Genomic DNA, 27,728 nt, shown 5'->3' on the forward strand with positions numbered 1-27,728 from the left:
AAGATGTTCCGTTATTCATTCCAATGTCGGTGGTAATTTTCCGAAGCGTTCGCTTGTTGTTCCGTTATTATGGTATTCTTTTGTTGGACACGTTTTTGTATTTTAGGAGATGAATATATCACTTTTTATTGTTAAGAGTTTAGACGATCGTGTGAATTTACTTAAGAAGTTTGTAAGAATTACTTTATTTTACTTTATGTTTATGATTCAGAAATATATATTTTATACACTGAACATCACGTGATCAATCGTTATCTTCTGCATATTCAAACATGTTGTATTCACCTTGTATGGGCAAAAGAAAGAGTGTTGTGTGTATGGTTGAATGGTTATTTTATCTGAACATTAACTGAATTTATAAACAATGTAAAAGAGTATAAAAGATAATCCTAATCACATGAAAGGCTTGTAAATAAAAATATGACCATAATTTACACGTAACAAAACCTAGCAACATTAAAGCGACGTACGAAACAATGGAGCGGCGGCACTTGATTTTACGTAACACGTTTTGCACCTCAAAGCCGTAACTCATTCGGCCGATGAACAAAGTCCAATACAATCAAAGCACAAAAACAAACATTAGGGCGAGTGCAGAATGCGGGTCGAGGCGGTAATCCACCGCACCGAGCCCGCCGCGTCGCCTCTCGCCGACCGGCGACCGGCAAACGGTGATAACGTTTTTATTTACCGATTTAATGGCGGTAAATGGAGCGCTTGATTCCATTGAGACGGATAATAAGCATTTGTAAGGTGAAGCCATCGGGTAAATGTGTTTTATTTAACCGTATTAATCAATTACATTCACTAAAAAAATAAAAATTGTACTAGAAATTGTACTAATTTAGTCTGAGTAAAAAATAGCTTTCAAGTAATTTCAGCTACCAGACAATATGTTATACGTTACCAGCTGGTAAAGTTTAAACATGATGTATGAAAAGCAGAATAAAATCAAGTCCGTGCGCATCGGGCTCAATTCTATTCCGATGTACTCCGGTCCCACTGCTAGCGTACTGTAGTGTAGCGCACTTCGGCTGGCGCTCTGCCAGTGCCTAGATAATGCATGTATTGTTAATTAACGATATCGGCTTAGGCGCCAATAACTCGTAAATTAAACGCATCTTTATAATATAACTAGCTGTCGTCCGCGACTCCGTTCGTGCGGGAAACATCCATCCATCCATCATTATGAGTAGTAAGATTTATATCTTAGTGCTAACGTCACAAAAAAATTGTCAGCAAAATTTAGAAGACCTTTTGTGATGTACTGTGATTAATTAAAAACCTTAGTTAAATAACAAGTAAATGTTATAATCATGCTAGATGCATATGCCATTTTTAATTACAGTTCAATAAGGCAGCGGCGCAGCAATAAATCTTCCTTTGCCGTTACTCCCGCGGTCGCGAGGGTGTGAATTGCTGCAAAAACCTATAGTAGGTGTCTACGCCATATTTAAAAAGTGGCAACATTGCCACAGAGCAGCGACAGTGCACTGTCATCGCTGCTCTCGCGCCGACGGCCGACCGGCCGGCGGTCGTCGGCGCCATCTTTTACTTCACTTCAATTTCAACATTCAACCTTACAACAAGCACGCGATCAAGTAAGATCTTTCAATGATTCTTCACGAACCTGCATCGACATAGTTTCGAGCCGGATTCGAATAATTTCTATTGGAACTCAACAATCAAAAGGGGCCAAGAAGAAAAATTTCGAAGCGGTGCGGTCGAAAAAAGAAGATTGATCGACATGGACGCGTGCTGAATATCAAATCTTCAATTCATCAAGCCAATATATACCTAGAGAGGTTTGCGGAGATGAGTGAGTTCGTTCCAATTATTTTCCAACTATTTACGTAAATCTCACTATTGCAATTTTCAATCTATTTGTTCAATCATACCAACTATCTAAAGGTGTGTTATTCAATTTCTTTGTTATTAATCATTTCAAAAATCATTATTCCAAATTCAAAAAAAAACTATAATTTATTTCGTTTCAACAAATTAAAAATTGTCGCGTCATCCCACTTACCTTCACTAACTTAAAAAAAAAAAAAATCAACAATTGTACATTTCTAAAGGGTCTAGAACGGTGTATTGCCTCTATTTGTACTAATGCAGCATAATTTTAACCATTTGCTAACTTAAATTTCGAACATTACAGAAATCCATGTGGGGTCATTGTTCCCGCTTAAGCCGGTTGGTAGCCGAGTGAACCCTCATGAGCCTTCGGTTGTTCTGCCATCTGCTTGCTTGAATATAACCTAACGTTCTGCCTGCTTTTTTCAAGTTTTTTTACAAAATTTAAGTATTTTTTTTTTATTTTTTTACTTACCCTCAATTTAACTCTTTTTATTTGCATATGTAACTTTGTTTAATTTTCTTTACAACAGCAGGGATTTATAATTTATTTCATTTTCATTAACATTTAATTAACTTTGCATCATTAATTTACTTTCAATTAACAATCAAAATGGACATCCAAACTTTGAAAAAATCTAGAGCAAGCTTCAAATCGAAATTAACAGTGTTTAAAAAATTTCTAGATACATTATTACCTAGCAAAACTATAAATAGTGTACAGGCCCATGAATTAACCATAAGAAATGGGAAAATGCAAGAAATGTACAATGATTTTGACTCGGTACAGAATGATATAGAAGGATTAACCGACATTCCAGATGACGAGTATGCAGAACGAGCTGCCTTCGAGAACAGCTACTTCAGCGCCATGGCTGTTGCGCAGGATTTGCTCAGCAGGCATGCCGCTGTTAATGCTGCTACTGCTGCGGGCAATGACAGTGCATCGGTGTCGGGCTCAGGTGTTATTGGATATTCAGGTGGGCCGAGCATCAAATTACCAACAATACATTTACCCACCTTTTCTGGTCGCTATCAAGATTGGTTAGAATATCATGACACCTACAAATCATTAATACACGACAATCACACAATTCCAAAAATACATAAATTTCACTATTTAAGAAATTCATTAAAGGATACAGCGGCTTTAATTATCAAATCTATAGAATTTTCAACGGAGAACTATGATGTTGCCTGGGACTTACTTTGTGACAGATTCAATAACAATCGAATTTTAATTAACAACCATATTCAAGCTCTATTTAACATACAGCCTGTCACGCAAGAGTCTTCCAAGGCTCTGCGGAACTTAATAGATTGGGTAAATAAAAACCTACGGGCTCTAAATACATTAAAACTTCCAACAGAACATTGGGATGTGTTAATTATTCACATGATGTCAAGCAAACTTGATTTAGTTTCAATACGCGATTGGGAAACTGAGCGTAATCGGATTCAGCATGTACCATCTTTGCAAGAGTTCATGCAATTTTTAAAAAACCGTGCAGATCTTTTAGAAACCATCGAAGAAGCTCAGGGACAACCTAAGTCACGACGTTATAGTGATGTAACTCACAACCGTCCCAAGACATTTATTGTTAATGAAACATCTAAACAAAAACAATTTAAGTGCCCCGTTTGCAAACATTTTCATTCCATATATCAATGTCCTAAGTTCAAGGCAATGTCCATAGAATCTCGGCTAACAAAAATAAAAGATCTGAATCTTTGCACAAATTGCTTGCGGTCTGGGCACAATGAACAACATTGTAGACTCAGTTCCTGCCGCTTATGCACAAAGCGACACAATACTATGTTGCATCCATCTAAACAATTTAATGAACCTCCGGTTAATCAATCTTCTAAAAGTGACTGTGTTGTTCTACCAAATATACAGGAACCATCTAAACCTGTTACACTATCATCAATACACAATAGCCAGGTTTTATTATCAACAGCAATGATCACCATAGAAGATCATGCTGGGCAATTACACAAAGTACGTGCTCTATTGGACAATGGTAGCACTAGCAGTTTCATAACACAATCTTTGCAAAGGCAATTAGGGATACCCAGTTATTCCACATGTGTATCAGTCCAAGGACTAAATCAACAATCGTCCAACATCTCACAAAGATGTGACGTCACAATTTCATCTCTATATCAAAATCATTATAAAACAGAAGTCAACTGTTTTATCGTTCCCAATATCACTCAGCTGATACCCACGGTTCCCATTAATACCAATTCATTTGAGATTCCTTCCCAAGTTCAACTTGCTGACCCAACATTTGCTGTGCCGTCAGAGGTACACATGTTGCTTGGTGCTGATCTATTCTGGAATGTTCTTTCTTCAAATCAAATATCTCTGGGTAAACACAAACCAATCCTCGTTGAAACAAAACTTGGTTGGCTAGTTTCTGGTTCAATTCAATTACCATACAAAAGAAAATCAAAACAATTTTATTCACATACAGTCCATTGCCATTTCACAAACGATATCGAGCTTGATGAAAAATTAAACTATTTTTTTGAATCTGAAGCCGCTCCAGTCACTCAACAATTGCACGATCTTAAAGCTGAGAGTGAGTGCGAACGGATCTTCACTACCACAACAAAACGCCACCCAGATGGCAAGTTTATTGTTACAATTCCATTTAAAGAGTCCCCGGACTGTCTGGGTGACTCGAGCCAACAAGCTTTGGTTAGATTTAATTCTTTAGAACGCAAATTTAAAAGAAATCCTAGTTTCAAAAGGGAATATATCAATTTCATGAATGAATACATAGAGTTAGGACACATGTCTGAAAATACAAATACACAATTAACTACAAATTCATATTTTTTACCACATCACGGTGTCTTGCGCGAGGGCAGCATCAGCACACGCTTGCGTGCGGTGTTTGATGGATCCGCAGTGACCAGTACAGGTGTCTCACTAAATGATATTCAACACATTGGCCCTGTAGTGCAAGACGACCTATTAAGCATACTAATTAGATTTCGACAGCATAAATACATTGTTACTTCCGATATAGAAAAAATGTACAGACAAATCTATGTAACAGAAAGTCAACGCTCTTTACAACAAATTTATTGGCGTTCAGATCCTTCACAACCTATCAAACAATATACACTCAACACAGTAACATATGTCACAGCCTCAGCACCATTCTTGGCTACCAGATGCTTAAAACAATTAGGTAAAGAGTGTTCCAATCAATTAGTGAGTCAATCTATCTTACACGACTTTTATGTAGATGATTTTATAACTGGAAATGATGACAAAAACACACTAGTTGAAACCTGTAAGGGTGTTATTAGTGAACTTAAAGGTGCTCATTTCCATTTACGAAAGTGGCGTTCAAATAAAACGTCCATTTTAAATGAAATTGTTGATGAAACCAACAATAATGACACATTGAACTTAAATAAAGATGATTGTGCACGGACCTTAGGCGTAGCCTGGGCCAGCAAAACTGACACATTGTTGTTTCCATCAATACCTATAGATGATACCTCAATAACAAAACGCACTATTTTGTCCACAATAGCACACATCTTTGACCCCATGGGTTTAGTAAACCCATGCATGCTACAAGCAAAGCTTATCCTTCAGGCTCTATGGGCTCACAATATACCTTGGGACGGACCAGTACCAACTGATATTGAGTCGCAATGGAAACAATTCATAGAATACTTTCCATACATTTCTCAAATAACAATACCTCGAAAAGTGTTATGTGAAAAGTATATAACAGTCCAAATTCATGCCTTCAGCGATGCTTCAATTAAGGCATTTTCAGGTTGTGTTTATATTCGCACAATATCGAGCAGTGGTCAAGTAACTGTACGCTTACTAGTTGCAAAGAGTAAGGTGGCACCTTTAAAAAATAAACTAACAATGCCAAGGCTCGAACTCTGTGGTGCTTTACTTGTAACACAATTGACAAAAAAGGTAGTAAGTGCGTTGCGATTAAACATCGACTCAATACAGTTCTGGTGTGACTCAACTATAGTGCTGGGCTGGATAAAAACTTACAAAAAACAATTAAAACAATTTGTATACAATAGAGTAACAGAAATTACTAATACATTTGATCCAGCAGCATGGAATTATGTCCCAACCAATCTCAATCCGTCTGATATAGGTTCCAGAGGTTTGAATCCTTTACAACTCAAAAATTCAAATTTGTGGTGGGAAGGTCCGCACTTCTTGCGGCATCAAAACATACGAGTAGATTGGCCAGCCCAACCTCAAAACTTAGATATTTCAAATTTACCAGAAATAAAATCTAACTTTCATATTTCTGCGACTGCAGTCTTACAAGATATTGATGAACATTTCACAACCAAATATTCAAATTTTAACAAAATGCAACATATCGTAGCTTATTTATTAAGATTCAAACACAATTGTCAAAATAAAAATAATAAACATATTGGTCCACTTAGACTTTCAGAATTAAAACTAGCATTATTAGTGTTGTGCAAAAGAGTGCAACTAGATATGTTTAATAAACAATATTTTTTACTCATGAAAGGTGAACTTTCACCAAAAGATAAACTGATTAAATTGAACCCTTTTATTGATAATGACCATCTTATTAGAGTTGGAGGTCGATTGTCAAACTCCAACTACGACTATGACACAAAACATCCAATATTGTTACATGCATCACATCACATAACAAAAACATTAGTACAACATTACCACACATTATTATTACATGCAGGACCACAATTACTTTTATCTACACTACGGCACAAATTTTGGATCGTTGGAGGACGCAACCTCTGCCGAAAAATAACACATCAATGTACAACTTGTCTCAGATTTGCAGGCAAAACTTACCAACCAATCATGAGTACACTTCCTGCGGAGAGGTTGCAGTCTGAATTCGCATTCTTAAACACAGCTACAGACTATGCCGGTCCAATCATGATATTGAACAGAAAGGGTCGTGGTGCACAACTTATCAAATCCTATATAGTTGTGTTTGTATGTTTGGCAGTAAAGGCAATACACCTTGAGCTCGTCACCGATCTCACTTCGCAAGGTTTTATTGACGCGTTAAACAGGTTTATTGCCCGCAGAGGTAAGCCAGCAACTCTTTATTCTGACAATGGAACTCAGTATAAAGGGGCGTGTAATGAATTGTCAAAATTTTTAAAGGATAACTGCAACAATATAGTTTCATATTCAGCTGAAAATGATATAAATTTTAAATTTTGTCCTGCTTATAGTCCCAATTTTAACGGTTTGGCAGAGGGTTCAGTAAAATCGGTAAAGCACCATCTAAAACGAGCCCTATCTATGACTCATTTAGACTACGAACATATGAATTCTCTTTTAGTACAAATAGAGGGGATACTAAATTCTAGACCGCTCACTCCTCTTTCGTCCGATCCTACGGATCTCATTCCCTTAACACCGGCCCATTTTCTAATTGGACGAACAATAACTATGTCGCCTGCACCTCAGGTGGAAAATCACCAATTATCAACTTTAAGCAAATTCAAGAGAATTCAACAATTAAAATGTCATTTTTGGACCAGATATTATAAGGAATATCTTTCAGAACTCCAATCCCGCAGCAAGTGGCGCACGCGAGGAACGCAACCGCAATTAGGAGAAATGGTCGTCGTGAAGGATGATCGCCTTCCACCAAACCGATGGCTGATTGGAAGGATCACTGGCGTCCACCCTGGCAGCGACGGTGTCAACCGCGTCGCTGACGTCCTCACCACAACCGGGACGCTGCGCAGAGCCTACAACCGCCTCTGCCCACTACCTGCTGCGTTGGACCAGGATGCTCCTGACCCAAGGGGGGCAGCCTGTCTACGCCATATTTAAAAAGTGGCAACATTGCCACAGAGCAGCGACAGTGCACTGTCATCGCTGCTCTCGCGCCGACGGCCGACCGGCCGGCGGTCGTCGGCGCCATCTTTTACTTCACTTCAATTTCAACATTCAACCTTACAACAAGCACGCGATCAAGTAAGATCTTTCAATGATTCTTCACGAACCTGCATCGACAGTAGGCGCTGTGACGTGCGGGAAATGAAGGACTCTACGAGATACGCCTTGTTACACACTCAATGCTGCACGATGTGTTGAGTACGTGATATCACTTAAATTTTTTCCAAAGAAAACTTCTTAAGATAATGTAAAATGTTATACAACGACAAGGTCCTTTATAAAACAGCATCACAATATTACAACGACGTAAAAAAGGAACACAGAAAAAGAAATAATAAACAGACAAAAAAATTCTTTACGTTGAAAATTTTACAGGTAAAAATTTCGCATTTGAAATGTAATAAAAGAAATCGCTCTTATTTACCAGTAACATATATAAGGAATAAAATGCGTAACGATTTCAATGGAGCTTTATTAGGAGCTAAATAAATTTAATACAAAGATGATGTTTTTATTTACTCACATACGTACGCTTTTAATCATGAATCTAAAAACATTTCAATCATCTAAAAGCTATCTTTTAGAAGGCTTTAAAACGAGGCTGAATTTACGTTTGTACAGTGAATTCACATTTACTGCCCCTGCCTGCCGTGCGGCGGCGCTACTGAGCCCCTGCGCCGCCCTAAGTACCTCTATTAAAAGCATTTGCTCGTTTACATTGCGGTGTATGTTCTCACGATCGACGTAACTCTATATAGTGGATCGGACATGTACTTTGTTTTTAAAATTTACATTACATTTGTCGATCACATTTTCAAATTGAGTGCGATACTCGATGCTCGGTTGGAATCATTGAGACTTTATAATAAATCAAAAGATATCTGGTTTCAAAAGTACATTTACATTCCGTTATTTATGAAACTCCTCAGATAATGTTAGAAATTTCACAATTTTTACCAAACCTTTGCAACAATCAACCAAACATTTATTGTCTATGGAATAGTTAATTGCTAATAGAATAATATTTGATTTTAGACGTAGATGAAGTCGATCTTTTTAAACAAACCTGTGGGTCAGCCATGAGGGGGAGGAGATGGCAATCGATCGAGGAATCTAATCAAATGCGACACGCTTGAGGCCGTCCCGACTACATTTGTCAGGCAAATGGCGGTTCGTACGAACATATCCATTACCCTGAGATGTAGTAACTCGAGATTTGATTTACTCAGTCCCTATCTATCAATAGCACTAATAGCTTAGCAAATGTTTACTGATGTGGCTTGCGACACGAATTGATACAAGTATTTATTGCTATTAAAGTTTTTTTCCATATTAAAAGGTGTTAATCAAGTAAGCGGTCACCTGAATTCGCCGAAATAGCGAAGCAAACGCTGCCCATAGACAACTGCAATTGCAAATGTATTGCCTATCATTATTCAACGGAGGAGGGGTCGCACAGATAGCGAATATTTCTCCTTCCTATGCCAGTTTCCTCTATCAAATCACCATCCGCTACCCATCCTTTCCTTGTATGAAAAGAGTGGGAGGGGAAAGAGGAGTAAAATTAGGCCTCCGACACCTCACTAGTCGGACGAAACGCGGAATTTCTGCCACTTCACGCCTGTCTTCTGAGTGTTCGTGGTATTGCACCGCGCGAGCCGGCCAATTCGTGCAACAGATGTTGTTGTTGCTTGCGTCTACTAGTGTTAAACTGTAACACTGTTTTTTCAATACTTTATGTGTATGTTAACATATTATCAACTATAATATTATTATCACCACTACAAATGCGGACAAAAAGTTAAAAAGGCTTCACTTCGTGGGACGTCTATAATATTTTTAATGCTCTTAACGATATGAATTACAATTTGTCTAATGAAAATGAACTCTATGATATGTAAAGATAGGATCTGTTGTCTCGTGAGATACGCATTTTTTGTTATTAACACGGCTCAGAACAAGCAGAGTTCAGATCAAAGTGAAGAGGGAAGTTGGGTAACGTAGTTAGAGAGTTTTTGCTCGATTTTGGGCGCACCGCTACGAACTGGACGGACGTAATTTATTTAGCCGGGTGTTTTGTGGTGGAGTTTTATGCTCCAGGGTTTTAATGCACTATTATATCTCGTTTTTCTGCGAAAATGCAAATGAACTTCGAAACTCGTAAACAAATACTCGCGAGGATAATTTTCTTTTTTTTTTTGGCAAATAGATTTTTTAGAAAATTTTTGACGTCGCGTCGGTGTTAATGTTTTATGTGTCTGTCAAAAAGTTTGTTCTGTTTATTTTTTTGAAATTGACTGTATTTTTTTAAAAAGCGTTTTTCATTCTGGGTTAAAGCTAAGGTAAAAATTGTCGTAACATAACGTCAACAACAATCATTACGTTTTGAAGAGTTAGAATTTTAGATCTCGAAAGTGATAAGTTGCTAAAGAAATTAGTTCGCTCGTTTTCTGCTTTTCTCTTTTGATTCATAAAAAGTTAATACAAGTTTTAACATATAATACATTCATTCAGTAAATAATACTGAGCTCAAATGGAAATCGACATCTTACTTGCACAATAGAGAATTCCTTAAATTTACGTAACCTTTAAATGTTGCAGTCACTGTGTGCGGTCAAGTCATTAGCATTTTATACATTGGGCATGTGCTTGTGAGGCCAAAAGAGTGCTTCTTTATCGATATTAGGTGAGTCTATCCGAGTTTGACAGTTGAAGTCAAATTGACATGTACTAAAGTAGATATAAACTATAGAAAAGTTATTTCATAGGTGCTTAACACCTGTATTTGTACAACTTGTAAAATCATAAGCTATGTTAATTTTATAAATTTCCTCAGTAAGACTTAAGATGTTTTATATTTCAAGGTAAAGAGGATAATTTCGCTCAAGTAAATATACATTTTTTAAATTAATTTTGAGCTTGTCGATAGGTGCCACGGACATCTCTAACTGGGCCCCATGCAGGCTTTAATTGCGCGGCCACATTTCGGGGCCCGGCCACATAAATTACACCTTTTATTCGTTCCCGATTGCGAGCGTTATTGCCGTCATTAACCTCCCCCCTCCCCCTTACCCCCTACTCGAACCCCGTTACCTATTGAAACATTTACGTTTCACTTTATTAAAACACTAACTTACAAACCCCCTTATGTTGTCATCGACCTGCCATTTAACGCGACATATTAATACTTTCTAATGTTCCATTTACATACAAAATATAGATGTCCAGCTGGAGGAGATCTTATTTGTGTATTTCTTAGTTTGCGTTTTAAGTTACATTTTACTAAAATATCCAATCATCGGAAGGTGACAAAAACGTTCACTGATTACCCGTTATTCTTAGTTGTAGTTTATTATTTAAAAACTCTTTAATTCAATATGTATAAATTCGAATATATCCTGTGTGGTCTTAATAACGCGGTACCTAACTGTAGGAACGAATGGATTCAAATTCATTTACATAGGTAGTAGTTTCCTTTGTGTACGGTAGACGGTCACGCCTTCCACCTTGTTACACTTCCCAACAATAGTTCCCAAAGTGTTATTTCAGCTTTCTATACAGTTGCCATCTATAGAGAAACTTTATCGTCGATTTGCATACTAGCAATGGTCCCTGTCTTCCCACGAGTCATGATATACTCGTATGTAGCAAAGTTAACATTAAGGATATTCAAAGGTGAATTTGTAATGTAACTAAAATGTCTAATAACTAGAATACATCAACTTTTGAATTTTTAAAAACATGAACAAACATTTAGTAATCAATCATAAAAGCATTGTACCCAATAATAAAATTGTATACGTTACCAATCCTATAACGCGAGTATAATCTGTTCACCGTAATTGAATACAGCGTGTTTTCCAATGAGACCTTATATTTATTGTTAAATTAGTATCACGGCAGTGAAATAAGGTAAATAGGCAAGATAAACATATTCTAGACCGTCCCACCTACGCCAACGAATTCTTTTTTTAAATTATTTCACAAGGTGACAAACGAGCAAGCGGCTACATTAATTCGCCGAAATGGCGAAGCGACCGCTGCCCTAGACATTCGCAATTGCAGATGCGTTGCCTACCCCCAATCAACGAAGGAGGAGACGCAAAAAAAAAGAGAATATTTAACCTTCCTATGCATCTCCGCCATCAAATCCATCCCCCCTTCCCATCCTTTCCTTATAAGAAAAGGGCGGGAAGGGAAATAGGACTAAAATTAGGCCTCCGGCACCACACTCATCAGACGAAACGCGGAAAAACCTTTCCTTTTAACCTTTTATTCGTGTAAGTTAACTGTGGTATTCAATAAATGAATAGCTACATTAGCGTTTTTAAGAACTCGTATCAGCGTAATTAAATTTGTTGCATATTACGTATACGTAAATAGCTTAATATGTGGAGTTGTAGCAAGCTCGAACAAGACACGGCTCGTTAGTTTCCAAACGCTCGGTGTGCCTATAGCTTGAGTTTCCCTCCGCCTTCGCGCGTGCTATTTCGCTCAGGACGTAACCATCTTTGTATTTATGTTTGTCTGGTACAGTCTTTGTAATATGGAAGTCAGAGGTTATAAGGACTAAACAGTAAGGCAAAATTTTGATGTAAATAATTTCATGACGATCTTTTAAAGGTAAAAAGATTTCTCTTTTATTTATTAATAATCGAAGTTACCATTTGTAAAAAAAAACAACGAACTTTTTATTGGTGGATTGTAAGAAACTTGTGATAGAGTACTTTACTTTAGGTTACTTACGTAATTAATAGTCGAAGTGTCTATTAAACTTATGTCTCATCATGACCTTATGACCATACACGTATATCATACAAACTGTACAGTAATGGTGTTTTCGTGATGTACGTTTCGAGCTATTATTGAATCATGCGGCCTGTCTCCGGCGGCAAGCGTCACTAACCCTTTGACACCGCCCGGAGCAGAGACAAATTCTTGTATAACCCATAAACTCGCAAATAAAATTTGTTAGTCGGCAGATAAATAAATCAGATAAGAACGGATGCAGAAATCTCTGTTAAGTAATGAAGAATAAAATTCTAATTTATATTTAATAGTTTCAGATCCCGGAACCACAATATTTGTTGGATGCACGAATGGGCCGGCTTGCCCGATGAAATAGCACGGCCACACAGAGGACAGGCGTCAAGAGGAAGCAATTCCTCGTTTCGTCTGACGAGTGTGCTTGCCGGAGGCCTAACTTTAGTCCACGTTCCTTTCCTACTCTTTTCTTATAAGGAAATCATAGGAAGGGTAAGTGTACTTGGCGCAGTAAATGAAGTATTCTCTTTCAGTGCGTCTTCTCCTCCGTTGATTAAAGATAGGCAACACATATGCAATTGCAGATTTTTATGGACAGAAGTCGCTTCGCTATTTCGGCGAATTCAGGTGACCGCTTGCTCGTTTGTCACCTTATAATATAAAAAATCTAAGCACTCATTTGTTAGCCCGAACGTAGATGTCTAGACTATAAATGGTGGAATAACAAATATTTATGCGTACTGTTTCATTCAAAATTTAGTTTTCATTAGACAAGTAAACATTCATTTCACATCTGGATACGTTCGAGTTGAAATCAGTCGGCAAACAATCCGGCAGAGGGCGCGTTGCGTGCAGTTATTTCAGCAAAATAATATGTTGGTGCAATTTGTGTGTCTATAATTTTCATGTATGTGTCGTAGATTTATTGTAAACCTAGCATAATACCTATAGCACTTAGGAAAAATGAATTGTAGCTCTGTCTGGGCTAATATTACACTTATTTACATTTCAGTATTATTTTTGATGTCATTACTTCTTAAAAGTGGTTACAAATTTATGAATACCGCAAATTTCTAACTGCGATAAAGTTTATAAAATCGACTTAATTCATACTGCAATGAAATAAAAGTAATTTAGAAGAACATTTAGAATTATGTTACACAATAAATATGACGATATCTTGTATAATATTTGAGAGGTTGAATGGGGCAGAGGCAATCAGGCCGCGGCGGTTGCCAATTTGCGGCGACAGCCGATGTGCCGTGCGCGCCATTGTCCGCTGCCAGAACACTGCTGATTATTATCGGCACAACGCAGCGTTCATCGCAATAAACTCATGCCATTGTCGTCCTCTGACACTCTAATTAATTTCTAACTAAGAACTTTTCATACTGTTGCACCGTGTCTGGAAGTGGGCTTGTGATTGCTGATTGCATCGCCGTTTTAAGTCGAAAATAGTCAATAAACCATTCATTTTTATTTTTTACTCCTTTAAACGGATGCCCGTCAGCTAGTTGAAATCAAAATGTATACTGTCTGTGTATAATCCTTTACGTCATAATAAGTGGTTGAAGTGTTTGACGCGATTATATCCTGGGACAATGCATGTCACAAAGTCTAGCTCCTCAACTTCATGCATCGCTACGCATCGTAAGTACACCACAGCAGTAAGCTAATATCAACACTAAGCCTCATAAACTGAAGTTCAAATTAGATTAATAAATTCCCCATCTATTTTACTGGGACATCATTCCGCAAATTATGACTGTATTAAAGAGCTTACACAATGACGGACTGTATCAACATTCAGAATAGAATTCAAATTGCAATGCAACTCGTTCAATTATAGGTTGATTTATAGATGAATACGCGGTAAATGGCAAAGACAATAAGGGGAGAAGTGTGAGACATGATTGTACGAAATGTATGAGCGCGGCGCACGCGGCTGGCAATTATACGGGAAGCTGAATTGATTTATGCTCCGATATTATGTTTCCACCAGATGCGACTCCTGGATAATTTAACAGAATGACCTACAGCAAACAATTTGCAAATACCAAAGTATGTTAGACATTGAAGTATAACAGCTGTCAAAAGCTGATTCTTCATCAATGTTTATTAATCACCATCAACGAAATGAAAAGACTTAAAATTTTCATCACTTTATAATACAAATAAAAATATTAAAAGAAATATCTCGTTTTTTGCAATGGTTAATGATCTCTTAGATCGTCGAAAACATCTGTAACTGAAATACTAAACACAACAATATCACGTCTCAGATGTGAGAGGGGGGGTTAGGTGACGTGTACAGGGGAGGGAGCTCCTTGGCAACAATACGCCAATCAAAGCGCCAATTTGTGAACATATTGCTTACGTATGCGTTCCCACTGTTATTGGACTCGCACAATTTGGTCAACACAAATCTTACAGCGTATATATATGTGTATATACAAACTACCACTGTGACTATAGTCGCTTATTTTATTTTAATATACTGTATATTATCATCTGTCATTTATCCTAAAAAAGTCTTTCTCAGGTTTTTTTTTCGAAAAAATATAAACAGTGTCCATGTTTAAATTTTCCAGTCTCTATTCTTTTGGTTTCATTGTTTTCACGCATCGCTAGATAATTTTCAAATAAATTTACGAAATAGTTTTAGTATACATAAGAATTTAAATGAACATAAGAAGTCAAAGATGTATTTTCCAATGCAAAAACTCTATATGCTGGTAGTTCAAGCAATTACAACTTCAAACTACTGTTATATTAACAACAATTCAATTGGACAGACTATTACGACTTCAGTGAATACATCTTTTATTTTGTAACTAACAATAGATCAGAAAGTTTTACGCACAAAAAGAATTTAATTCAATTGAATGTTTTTTTTTCTTTGTATATTAAAGTCACCCCATTCAACATCCCCTACGCTAATTCGATTCGTGAGCTCGCAGCGCTGCCGTCGCTCTGCGGCGGAATCGCGCGTTAATTGATGATGTGACGTCACAAAAGCAGAGTAATCTAATCACACGATTATCGAGTTATTTTTGTGCGGTTGGTGGTTACAGGGACCTTTTATTAAAAGAGTACTGAGAAGGGTTGTGATTGCGTTTGTCAAGGGGTACAAATATAAATGTATGGCTGGTATTAGATTATGTCGTCATCTAATATTATTCTGAAATTTGTACTTCATATATTGCATGTTAAGATATTTCCTTTTTACTTAATTTTTTCTTCAACCTGAATCTTTTATTTTACTCTTTTTCTAAAACGTATCTAATATACAATTTAAATTAAAAAAAAGAATGGTGTACAATTAACATATTAAATGGATCTAGTAAATAACACAACCAAATAAGGCTTTACGGACGAGGTAGATGCAAAGTTTAATTCATGACGATCACAAAAAAGGGTTTAGACGAAAAAATGGGTGGCTGGAGGGATGTTCTTCTTCGTTTTTCTACCGGGTTTTTTTGCTACATCTCGGCCGCTCATCCGGTTATCCGGCCCTTTTTATTTAGCCCGTGACGGTTGAAACGTAACACCGGCCGTAACCGCCTCGACCGGCTCGTCCGGGAGAAAGCTGTAACTTTATGAGGAACTTATTTAAAATGATTAATTGATTCGGGTTGAAAGTTGGACCATTTAGATTTAAAGCGCGTCTGACCTTTTAGTATCAAAGTTCACCATGAATTTTAATGTAATAAATTGTACAAGTAGCAAATAAAGAATCTCACAATGCGTAAGATGTAGAACATCAGTTTATCTGAACAAATTTTGCTTAAAAGCTTTGCACAATTCCTAACTTATTACGCTGAAAATTAAAACAAAAAAAGTTTCAAAACAATATCTCATAGGAAATAAACTACTTTCATAAGTTCAAAGTTACCTCATTTTTATTTAAAATTACCTTATGCTCGACGAATAAAGTTAACGAATAAAAAATAAAACATTGAATAGAGCTTTATGGACTTTAAACATTTTATATTCAGCGGTGGCTTCAAAAACTTAATGATAATTTATAGTGCACTCTGTTTTCATTGCCCGTGTTGCGGCACAGGCGTTGTTTATCGTTTGCATCACACGTCTTTACGACCCTATCTGCACTCTGATTTGCAGCTCAATTGGTACTTTTATCCCATTACGGGCGACGACTAATTTAGGTAGTACATCTAAGTTCTAGCCGGTATTATCATCAATTTCAGATTTATCTTTTTTTTTTGGGGCCTTTGTTTTGTACCTGTTTATAAAAACTCAAGAATAAATGCTGAAGCTTTGTGAAATTTTGCAGACATTTTTTGTCAGATCACATTTTTTATCAGTGACTAGCTTTTACCCGCGACTCCGTCCGCGCGGAATAAAAAATAGAAAACGGGGCAAAATTTATCCTATGTCCTTTTCCTGGTTCTAAGCTACCTGCCCACCAATTTTCAGTCAAATCGATTCAGCCGTTCTTGAGTTATAAATAGTGTAACTAACACGACTTTCTTTTATATATATATAGAGACTAGCTTTTACCCGCGACTCCGTCCGCGCGGAATAAAAAATAGAAAACGGGGTAAAATTTATCCTATGTCCTTTTCCTGGTTCTAAGCTACCTGCCCACCAATTTTCAGTCAAATCGATTCAGCCGTTCTTGAGTTATAAATAGTGTAACTAACACGACTTTCTTTTATATATATATAGACTAGCTTTTACCCGCGACTCCGTCCGCGCGGAATAAAAAATAGAAAACGGGGTAAAATTTATCCTATGTCCTTTTCCTGGTTCTAAGCTACCTGCCCACCAATTTTCAGTCAAATCGATTCAGCCGTTCTTGAGTTATAAATAGTGTAACTAACACGACTTTCTTTTATATATATATAGACTAGCTTTTACCCGCGACTCCGTCCGCGCGGAATAAAAATAGAAAACGGGGTAAAAATTATCCTATATCCGTTTCCTGGTTCTAAGCTACCTGCTCACCAATTTTCAGTCAAATCGATTCAGCGGTTCTTGAGTTATAAATAGTGTAACTAACACGACTTTCTTTTATATATATAGATAAGTTGTTGGCTTTTTATTTTGAATATCTTCAAATTGAAAGTAAATTTCACAGCCTTAGTTAAATGCAGTAAAAGTTTATCTGTACAAGTTAACGCTAACGACTCAGCGTTTGTTTCGTAAATTAGTCAAGTGGGCAGTGAACACAGAGTGATGCAAACTGAGTTAAAACTTCGTAACTGAGAGATGTTTTCAATGCCGGATGCTTCCTTCACGTCACTAAACATCTAAAATTTAGCCGATAAGTGAGACATAGCCAAATAAAATGCTTTAAAAATAAACAGAAGAATTACTATTCTTCAAAGTTTATTTATAAATAAATCAAAATGCCTTAAGTGCTTTATAATATTTCAGTGACTTTAACCGCAGTTTATTCCAGCAGCAGCAATTAGTTCATATACATATGTTTTTTTTCTTTTTTTATGTTTTGTGTGAATTTGTATGGCTGCGTTCCGTTGTATACAGAATGTCGTAGGAGCGCAGTACCTCCTCTATTATGAAACCGCAACCTCCGAGTGGAATTCAACTGCAAATCCATTCCGGAGATGTGCTATTGTTTTAATCCCGTACCTAACTTCACTTCGCTTTGTTTATCAATGAGATAAAAGTAAGATGGTTTTAATAAAAACATTTCACATGTAAGAGGGATTGTTAATTGAAAAATATGTCATTTCTTTTAATGGATTGCTTTTCTTCAAGAAAAAAGAGTAACAAAGGATAGAGCAATTTTTACTCACGAACTGACTGAATGACTATCCTTTTGTACCGAATTTTAAGTGAAAGCAATGTATAAAAATGAGTGAAGCAATTGTTAAAACCTAATAATTTGCAAAAATTAAAAATATTGTAAAAAAGAAACGAAGCATACAGTATGATTACATTAGAACGTGTTCCAAACTAAAATTGCGGTGCTTCTGCCAAAAACGTTGATTTATATACGTTTTGGCTCGGAAATAAAAAGTGTAGTAAATCATAGCGGAGACCGTCCGCAGCAAAACCGCGGAGTCCCGCAGCGAATCCGCAACGTGTACGCCAACGATACGTTCCATGGGTAATTAGTTTTTTCTACCTCACCGCATATGTTTTATAATTTAACGCAATATTTTACAATTACACTATATTGTGTTAGAGTACTTGTAGGTATTTTGAAAAATTGTGCTTGAACAGAGCTTTTGTTATAGTTTTTATGTATCATAAATTTACCTATATATTTTTTTGTACATTTTTTATCTTATTTTCAAGAGTTTAGAACAAAATTTAAAATATCACAATTGCAATGTAGTAGAAAATAGCCCACTATACGTTTTATTAACGGACAAGCTTAATAAAGTCTAAATATTTTTAATCTAAATATTTTTAATAAAAATAACTACAAGCAATTGTTGCCAAAAATCTATTGCATCGGATTCATAAATGCAACGGCTTGTCTCCGATAAACACAAGCAAGTAAATCGGATTGCGTTCCCCAATTCTTGCCTCCTACAGGCCAGTGCCGTGTGTCCAACTGCGGAGGGTAGCAATAAACGACGCAGGATTAGGCAGGTTTAATCCCACGGCCCGCTCGGTGACTTACCTAGCCGGGGGAATGGTAGAAATACGAATGCATTTTAGGAAATTCTAATCCAAAATTAAACTGGTGAGCGATGCAATCTAAAAATAAATAAATAAATAAAAATGTTTTGTAAATAACCTTACTGATTTTAAATTTGTGGATAGAAAAGTGGATACGTCCAAAAAAAAACTTAGAGGTGTCAAGAGACACCCGGATGGAACGAAGTTCCTTTCTATTAATCAGTAAAGGAACCAATGTTTATTCTATGAATAAAAAACTTAAGTTTTCACAAGAAGTACATTTTATTTCTATGAATTTTCGTTATATATTGTCACGTCGTTGCCATGGTGAAGTAGCGCTCATTCGTCGTTAACATACTTACTATAGCAAAAAGTGTCGTGACAACTTTTCGTAAGAATTTTTTCCGTCTAGCCCCCTTTCACAACGCGCGATAAGGAACTTCGTTCCAAAATTTTAACTTAATAATTTTGTTGCTGCATGTAATTATGATAGTAAAATTACAGAGTACATATAAAATAACTTATTTGTTACCTTAGGTAATAAAGTTGTAAATGTTTTTTCTTTCTTTCTAAAGTAAAATTACTTGTATTTGGGAAAAAAATATTGTGAAAATAAAACCGCGATCGGGAGCACCTTTTTAATTGAATGCGACAAGAAAGCTCATAACAAATCCCACCTGTCGGCAAATATCAGAGCGAGCATAAATAAAATTTATTCTCAGTAGAACTGAGCTGTGCAATTAATATTCTGTCTCAATCAATTTCTCTTTCTATTCATCTCAGCTATTTATTACGTAAGAAATTATGAAACTAAATTAATTAAATTTATTGCTTTGGTTACTTTCTTATGTTTCTATTTTCAGTTTTTTACATGGACGAATTTTAATTGGAGCTCAAAAAATACACTCAGTACAAAATTGATATTTTAATACGCCGCATTTAATATTGAAAGGCGACATATGACTATGCATACTTAAGCGTTTCCTTTGCTGATAAACCTTTACATCCCGGTAAGAATATATAAAACAAGAAAAACTACAAATAGTATATGACAAATTATTTGAAACGTGTCGAAGTAAACGTATGCTCACGGTGGACGTCATTTGCAGGCGTGACCGCAACCGCAAGAGCCACGACACTACCGCAACTGCTCTCTACATTATTAGCTTAAATGTAACGCTTTTAACTGGACATTCTAACGCTGATCTACCTGCACAATGCTAATTTCACATGAGGTCAGAACACATACACACAGAGACTGTAAAATATTACTGTTTCGCCTAAATGTTCTGCTCTCGTGTGAAGCTAGCACGACGTCACCAACACAAACAACAACATGTGTTGAAATAAGTAATAAACAATGTATATTTTCTTGTCCTTTCAATATTCATGTTAGTGGATTTTTTTTTTCTGATAAGAGACATTACTATGTACGAAATAAAAGAACATCAACTTATTTTTTTTATAAACAATGACTATAAAAGATTAGGCATCTATCAAGTTTTACAGGTACAGTTTACTTGGAGGGATTATCTCGTAAGTCCTTGAGCCGGTCTGTACTTTATACATACAATTTAAAGTAACTAAGTAGTTCATTGATCTTGTTTTTTATGACTACGGGAAAACGTAGAAGTATTTTTAATAGCTACCTAAAAATTATATAGATTAGTATGTGAACGTAGTTGCGTAGCAATGTAGCATCCTAGCAGCGTAGCACACCCCTATTGGCTTATAAGTTCAAGGAACGTTTTTTTTGAGCTTCGATGAATAAATAAGTACTTTTTTAAAATCCATGGACAGCGAGTATCCTAGAGTTTAGATTTCCTTATAAAAACTTAAGAGGCAAAACTTGTTTCATAAAATAACTTTACGCTACTACAAGTTTCTATTAAAAAATCGCTCGCTACGTACATTTTAATCGGTTTTAAATGGCTCCGACAGGACTTTCGCATAAGGCTTCTGCGATTGTGAACCTTGTTTCCAAGCAATAAAATGTAATATCGTACGCTCCGTTCTATAATTTGAACCTGAATTTTCAATTTAACGCCTACGGTGACAGATAATGGCTTCGTAGTTATTCAAATGAGGAATTCGGTAGGATTTAGTGGAATTCTAAGTACGTTATAAAATTATTCGGTAAGGAAATGTCATTTCTTTCAAACTGAGTTATTTTCACCAATGTTGTGTGATACAATTTTCCTATTCATTTTCAGTGAATTGCGATTCTTTCAATATATAAATTGTTTAGAATAAAATTAATACTAATTTAAATAGAGTAAAACTAAACTACTGTAAACAATTGCGTTGTAGAAAAATACAAAAATTATTTTAACATTCAATGATCTTTTAATTCAAAACAGCATTTGCTAAATAAAATCTTAAAACTTGATGTATTTGGCTACGTATTATAATACTAAGTGCGAAAAACATGATTTTACGTCTTTGCTATAAGAAATAATCTTTAATATTAATTAATTCAATGCCAAGTCCAGGTGTTAAATACACAGACGGGGTCTTAACTTTGATCACAACTCCAAATCCCAAGACAGTAATTTCTTTTATTTTTCACAAAGAACTTTGTTTTCAGGTAAAAGAAATCAATCAATGAGTGCTTGAAAACGTCGCGTTAGTAATATATCGAGATAAAACGTTTTTCTTTCCGGAATTTGCCGCCTGCGGGCATTGGGAGCTCAATAAACGGCAGTGGGATTAGACAGTGGTAATCCGACGCCATTACTGTGGCTCGCAGGGCTCGTTTAGGGTTCCTTGAGACATTGAAAATGAATCACATAAATAACGTGAATCGAACTTTACAGATTTACTTGAAAATAATACTTAGGTACTCTTTTAAGCTCGACCATGTATTCTGTTATTTCAGCTTATTTCATAAACCACTGTTAAGTTAATTATCATGGATATTCATAATTCTTTGTATTTAGCATTTTGTTTATATTAGCATTAAAAGTAAACTTAATTTATTCCAATAATCCAGGCTTATTCCTATATCTTTTTTTAGAATTGCTAGTTAAAGTTTTCCAACTTATCCAGTCCTCTCTTAAAAACAATCAATTCCAAACGAATTCCAATTGAATTTCCGTATCTGAAGAAGAGATATTTTTACTTCAACACTTTACTTTTAAAGTAACAGTGATATCTATTTTAAGAGTAGTTTTAAAAGAGGAAACGTGGCCAATGCCTCACACGTCGCTGTAAAGTGGGAGCGCAGCCGCGGTAGTAAATTAGTTTGCCAGAGAAAAACAATCGGTGGCGAGGTAATTCCTGCTGACTGAGAAAAAGTAGCGCAAAGAAATAACGGCTAAGTCGAACTTTTTATTGCTAAAGTTTCGCAGTTTTATTCCCTGTCAGAAATCTAGAGACAAGACGTAGATAGCCTTTCCTTTAATCTGTTTGCATTCATAATAAGGTGAAGGAAAATTATATTATAATTTTTCTTAAATTATCTGACAGTATGTTATAAAGAGTTTTTATATGTATTGAATAGTTGTCGATCAAATTATATTTTAACTTTTTCGGCACACTCGAATCGGAATCAACTCAATCTAGGTAACCATTCGAACTGACCGCACTGGAAGTATGCCAGGTAACATGGTAACCAATATTGAACTGATGTTATATGAACTCGACCGCTTTCTAATCCAGTTAAATAACCAACGAAGTCTCGAAGCAAATTTTCTTGAAGAGATTTAAGCTGATCACTCTAGCCCGGTACGCCTTAAAACCTGCAGATATAGTAATTTTTAAGACGAATATGTTCAGAATTTAAATAAATATTTTATGACGCATAACTTATTACATTTAATTAAATAAATTAATACTAGTACTGCTACTGATCTTTATCATGTGAACAAAACTAAATTTGTCATAAAATTAAACGCCGATTTCAATAAATTGTTTTTTAAAAAAAACATATATTTTGGACTTTATAAACGTTTATTTAATTCTTCTCATATTAAAAACGAAGGATAATTTAAATACAAAACAAAGTAGCTACTTTGATAGTTGCCTTACGTTTTGTCGGGAAAGTATTTTCTTTTAGACGGATAATCCTGTCTAGGCTGGGCCGCTCTCCATTGTCACAACAAATGGGATTATTCAAGAACGCCTTTGTTTCTAGGTGAAGCTACTTTTGTTTTTGCTTGAGAGCTATCGCAGAAATTTACAACTGTGTGGTTTAGTGGCAAAGGAACAAATACAATGACGTCAATAAAATGCTTTGTGTGCGATCCGCAGAATAAACTGCGCAATAGACCGAGAATTAAGTAAAAAAACGTTAAAAATCAACAGAATGATTTGTGAGGTTCTGATGACGTTCATTCTCAAGTTTACATACTATAAAATAACTATAAAACGTTTAAAATATACAATAAATTATGATAATACCGTTCTTTGCACATATTAAACTCTTCACTTATGTAAATCTATATTATATATATATAAAAGAAAGTCGCGGCTGAATCGATTTGACTGAAAATTGGTGGGTAGGTAGCTTAGAACCAGGAAAAGGACATAGGATAATTTTTACCCCGTTTTCTATTTTTTATTCCGTGCGAACGGAGTCGCGGGTAAAAGCTAGTTATTACTATATGTAACTTAAAGCATCATAGAGATACATAATTTTTAAGTTACATTTCCAGTAATAAATTAACATATGTATAAAAAAAATCGCATTTGCATTTTAAATAACTGTATGCATTTAGAAAAAAGTGATTTGATTGATTTGAGTGAATAAATCAAGCTTTTGAAATAGTACAAGAAGAAGCTAAGAAAACGTGGAAACGACGGATCGAAAGCTTTCCGTCGAAGCTTTGAATATTGTATAAAGTTTTTCGTATAGAAAAGTCTTTTTACATTTTAAAAATTGATTGCCATTATCATAATTCTTCATGTATTTGTAACTTCAATTTCAATCTTATAAATCTTATATGTGTCGCTTACATACAATAAAATACTTTCTTGCAAATTTATTAATATGATTTTTACCTTTTTATTTTATTTATATTTATTGAGTTTATATCGAGCCGAATGGGAAATTATCTTATGTTGAACTTCGAACAAAATGTTTTGTTTAGAGATTTTTGCGTATAATTATATAATTCACTGCATTTTTTTATTAAAGGATAAAACCTCAATTCGAATAATAAACGAGTTTTTTTTTGTTATATCTATAATTTGAAATCGGTATATACAATTGTAAGCTTCATTATAAACGTACTTCATCCCTCAATAAAAAAAAAAACTTTCCGTATCACATTATTCTTTGTTAGCGACAAGACAAATTACACGTCGCTGTCGTAATCACCTCCTAATTTTCGTTTTTAGGCGCGACAAGATTTATAGCCCGCACTAGATTGTATCACTGCTCACTGTATTTTACAAGAATAAAAGATTTTGCAGTGTCCGATGTAAGCAAAAATGCTTACAGATGATAAAAAAATATATTTTCTTAAGTCCTCTTATTCTTAATATAACACTGGTTATGAAAACATCTTTTTAATTTTTATTATGTAACCGTTTATCTGGCATCGGCATCTCGTAAGCATTATTTGTATGAAAATTTATTATTATTTTTGGTAACCGTTCCAACTAAGCTGGGGCTCCACTTGTACTAGCATGTTGACGACGTGTGACGGAAATCGAACTTACGACAATATGATTTGTAGTCCGTGCCATTAACCATTAACCTAAGTATACTAGAGTATACTAAAATCCAAAGTATACTAAATCTATTTCAATTTATTCTTGTTAAATTTGAAAAATCGAAAATCATTAAATCATGCTCAGAAATGTATGTAATATTGTTGAAAAAATATTGTTTGGGGTACACTAGTTTTCTGGCAGTGAATTAGCTTGTTGTAAGACAATAGTACGCGAGGCCATCTCTCCTCCGCGACTGAGACAAGTCAACGGAACAAATACACAACAAAAATAAAACAACTTTTTATTGAAAAACTTTTCCAGTTTCTCTTTTTGTCTCTGATTTTTTAAAGTTATAAAGATTTACATTTAAAAAGACGGAAAATCAAGAATTTGTTGTATTACACATTGTCTACGCAATATTTTTACATTTAATAACATAAATAGAAAAATTACTAGCCATCGCCTACGACTTCGTCCGCTTGGAATTAATACAAACTATTAAAAACTTCCATATCTGTTTAACAGTTCTGGAATTACGTGAAAACAAACAAAACATTGTAAGAAAATTAATTTGTCAATAAAAGCTTCAGTAAAAACTGATATTAAGGCAATAGAACAGTTTTCAAGTAAAAATTTAACGTAAAGGCATCATTAATATAAGTCGGGGTGCTGTTGTATGGAACGTAGCGCCCTCTCTCGGATTTTATTAATAGTTACGTTTGAATGGATTTAATATTGTAGTCATTTCAGGATCTGCGTTCAGCTGACTCACAATATCCGTTCAGCTTCCTAGACGGATACGTCTGAAACGATAAGATTAAAGAATGGATTGAATGGATAAAAATAACTTTGGTTTCGATACAATATTTTATTTGTTACTGTGAAATTCTAAAGTATGGAAATTTCATCAAGCGATTGAAAAAAAATATGTTGTGAGATAATTTTGTCTATTATTCAGTGAAAATTAAAATAAATTTATATTATCTGTTATTGTTTACAATTAAAAAAAATAATTAATATATATTTCAAAACCTCTTTGGCCTTTAAATTACATTTGTAATGAGACGATATTTTATAAATATACAATTATACAAAATACAGTATAAAAAATACATTAAAATAATTTTTATTTAAGACTTTTATTGTACAAGTAAAATTATTATAGAAGCTACAAAGTATTTAAATCATTCGCAATTTCTAAGCTAAGCTACTAACGAGTGATTACCAGTTATGTGCCACTTATATTTAAGACGGTTAACCTTTAGCAGCGCCATCTGTCATCCTTCAGATGAAAGTCTAATTTTGCTTTTTAGTTAAGTTTACTGAAGTATTGAGTATTCGTTCTATTTCATCTTAATGCAAATTACTTTATATTTCGTAATTTATAATATAAGTAGGGGTGAATTTATCATACAAATGAGAAAGAAAATTTTCACTATATATATTTTTGATTTTGTAAAAGAAATCTTCAATCCCTGAAAGTTTTTCACGTAACAGTAAAAAGCACAAACTAAACACTCCAACGTGGTTGCATTTATTTTAAATCGCAGTAAACAGTATCGATATTTCCCCAAGTGGTTACTTTGCTTTGCTCTGTACAGGAATGAAACAAAATCAGTTCACAATAGCTGAATGGAGGCAAACTGCGTCCGTGAATAGCGCGTCTACATAAAGAGATGATTTACGTCAGTAGGAAGGAGCACGGAATGCGAATTCTCATATTTTATTAATAGTTTCACTTCCAACTGAATATTGTAGTGATTTTAAAAATCTGCATTCTGTTACAACTGCATCTATTTCTTGCTGAGTAATAGTTTCGTCTATTTATACACATCAAATAAAATGATTTTTCATTTTGTTTAAAATAAACTACATTTTCTTTATTGTGTAATAGTAAACATAGACGTTATAAGAGTTGATTTTTGATGCTGCAATAAGAATTTAAAAAAAATATTTGTAAATATGTAATACCAAGACTAAATTAATCATGAAATCAATAGATAGGGTAAATGCCAACATGTCATAAATAGGTGGATACATTTTGTGTACATAATTAGATGAATCTCGCCGTCTGTCTAGAGGGGAAATTGGCAAAGTTCCCCCATAGTAGGGTAACGAATGTAGAGTATTGTCAATTGTCAGAGCTGATTAAATTTAAACACAGGCAGGGTGGGGAGGGGGGGTAGTAATGAATTTGTTTTATCTTTATCATAATGTACACGATATTTAGTAAGTAAAATGTACAATTTATTTAATTTTTTTTTTATTTCAACATTAATAATGAAGAATATTTTTATCCACTTACTAAATAAATAACATTGCCTTCAACCATATCAGAAATCTTAACTGTTTAGTTAGTGTTATTACTTGCACGAGGCAAATAATAGAGCTGTGAAATTTTTACAACGTAAGCTCAATTACAGAATGTGCTGTAAAAATTTAACATAACCAAAAAAGCTCAGTCCGAAATCTTTTCACGAACAAGCATGTCCAATTAACAAAGCTAAGCTTTTTATTTTTTAATGGCTTAGAATGGCAAAGCGGCGCCGGGTCAGTCCCGCACAAGTTTTAGCCCTTTGAGAACACGTTAAAGGGCACCGCTGTATACTGTGGTACAAGTCACGAGAGAATTTAACTTAATTATTTGACACAATTCACTGTTTCAAAAAATATGTATTGTGTAATTTCTTATTTAAATAATACGAATAATTTGAACATTAAAGATAGCTTACTAAGATTACATAAATGGAACAGAACATGTGAAACATGAATCTAGGCATATTAAGTAAATTTCTTACAGGAAACTGTTGTTTAAAACTCAAAGTTAATCTGATTAAACAACTTCTTTTAGCATTTTCTCCTTGATAATTGTGAGTATTGTCTAAGCAAAATAATAACACTA

At 34.9% G+C, this 27,728-nt stretch overlaps 2 protein-coding genes across 2 annotated transcripts in view; one reads left to right on the forward strand and one right to left on the reverse strand.

The window, feature by feature from the left end:
• The window catches only part of LOC106718282, a 93,563-nt gene that overhangs the window by 6,396 nt on the left and 59,439 nt on the right, over positions 1-27,728 (reverse strand). The gene's annotated exons all lie outside the window — the stretch shown is intronic.
• LOC123721747 lies at positions 2,397-7,912 on the forward strand. The gene is made up of 2 exons (XM_045681409.1): positions 2,397-2,837; positions 7,443-7,912. The coding sequence occupies exons 1-2, from the start codon at positions 2,471-2,473 to the stop codon at positions 7,715-7,717; spliced, it is 642 nt and encodes a 213-aa protein (XP_045537365.1). The 5' UTR covers positions 2,397-2,470; the 3' UTR covers positions 7,718-7,912.

Source organism: Papilio machaon, chromosome 15, assembly GCF_912999745.1.
Source record: "Papilio machaon chromosome 15, ilPapMach1.1, whole genome shotgun sequence".
Lineage (NCBI taxonomy): Eukaryota > Metazoa > Arthropoda > Insecta > Lepidoptera > Papilionidae > Papilio > Papilio machaon.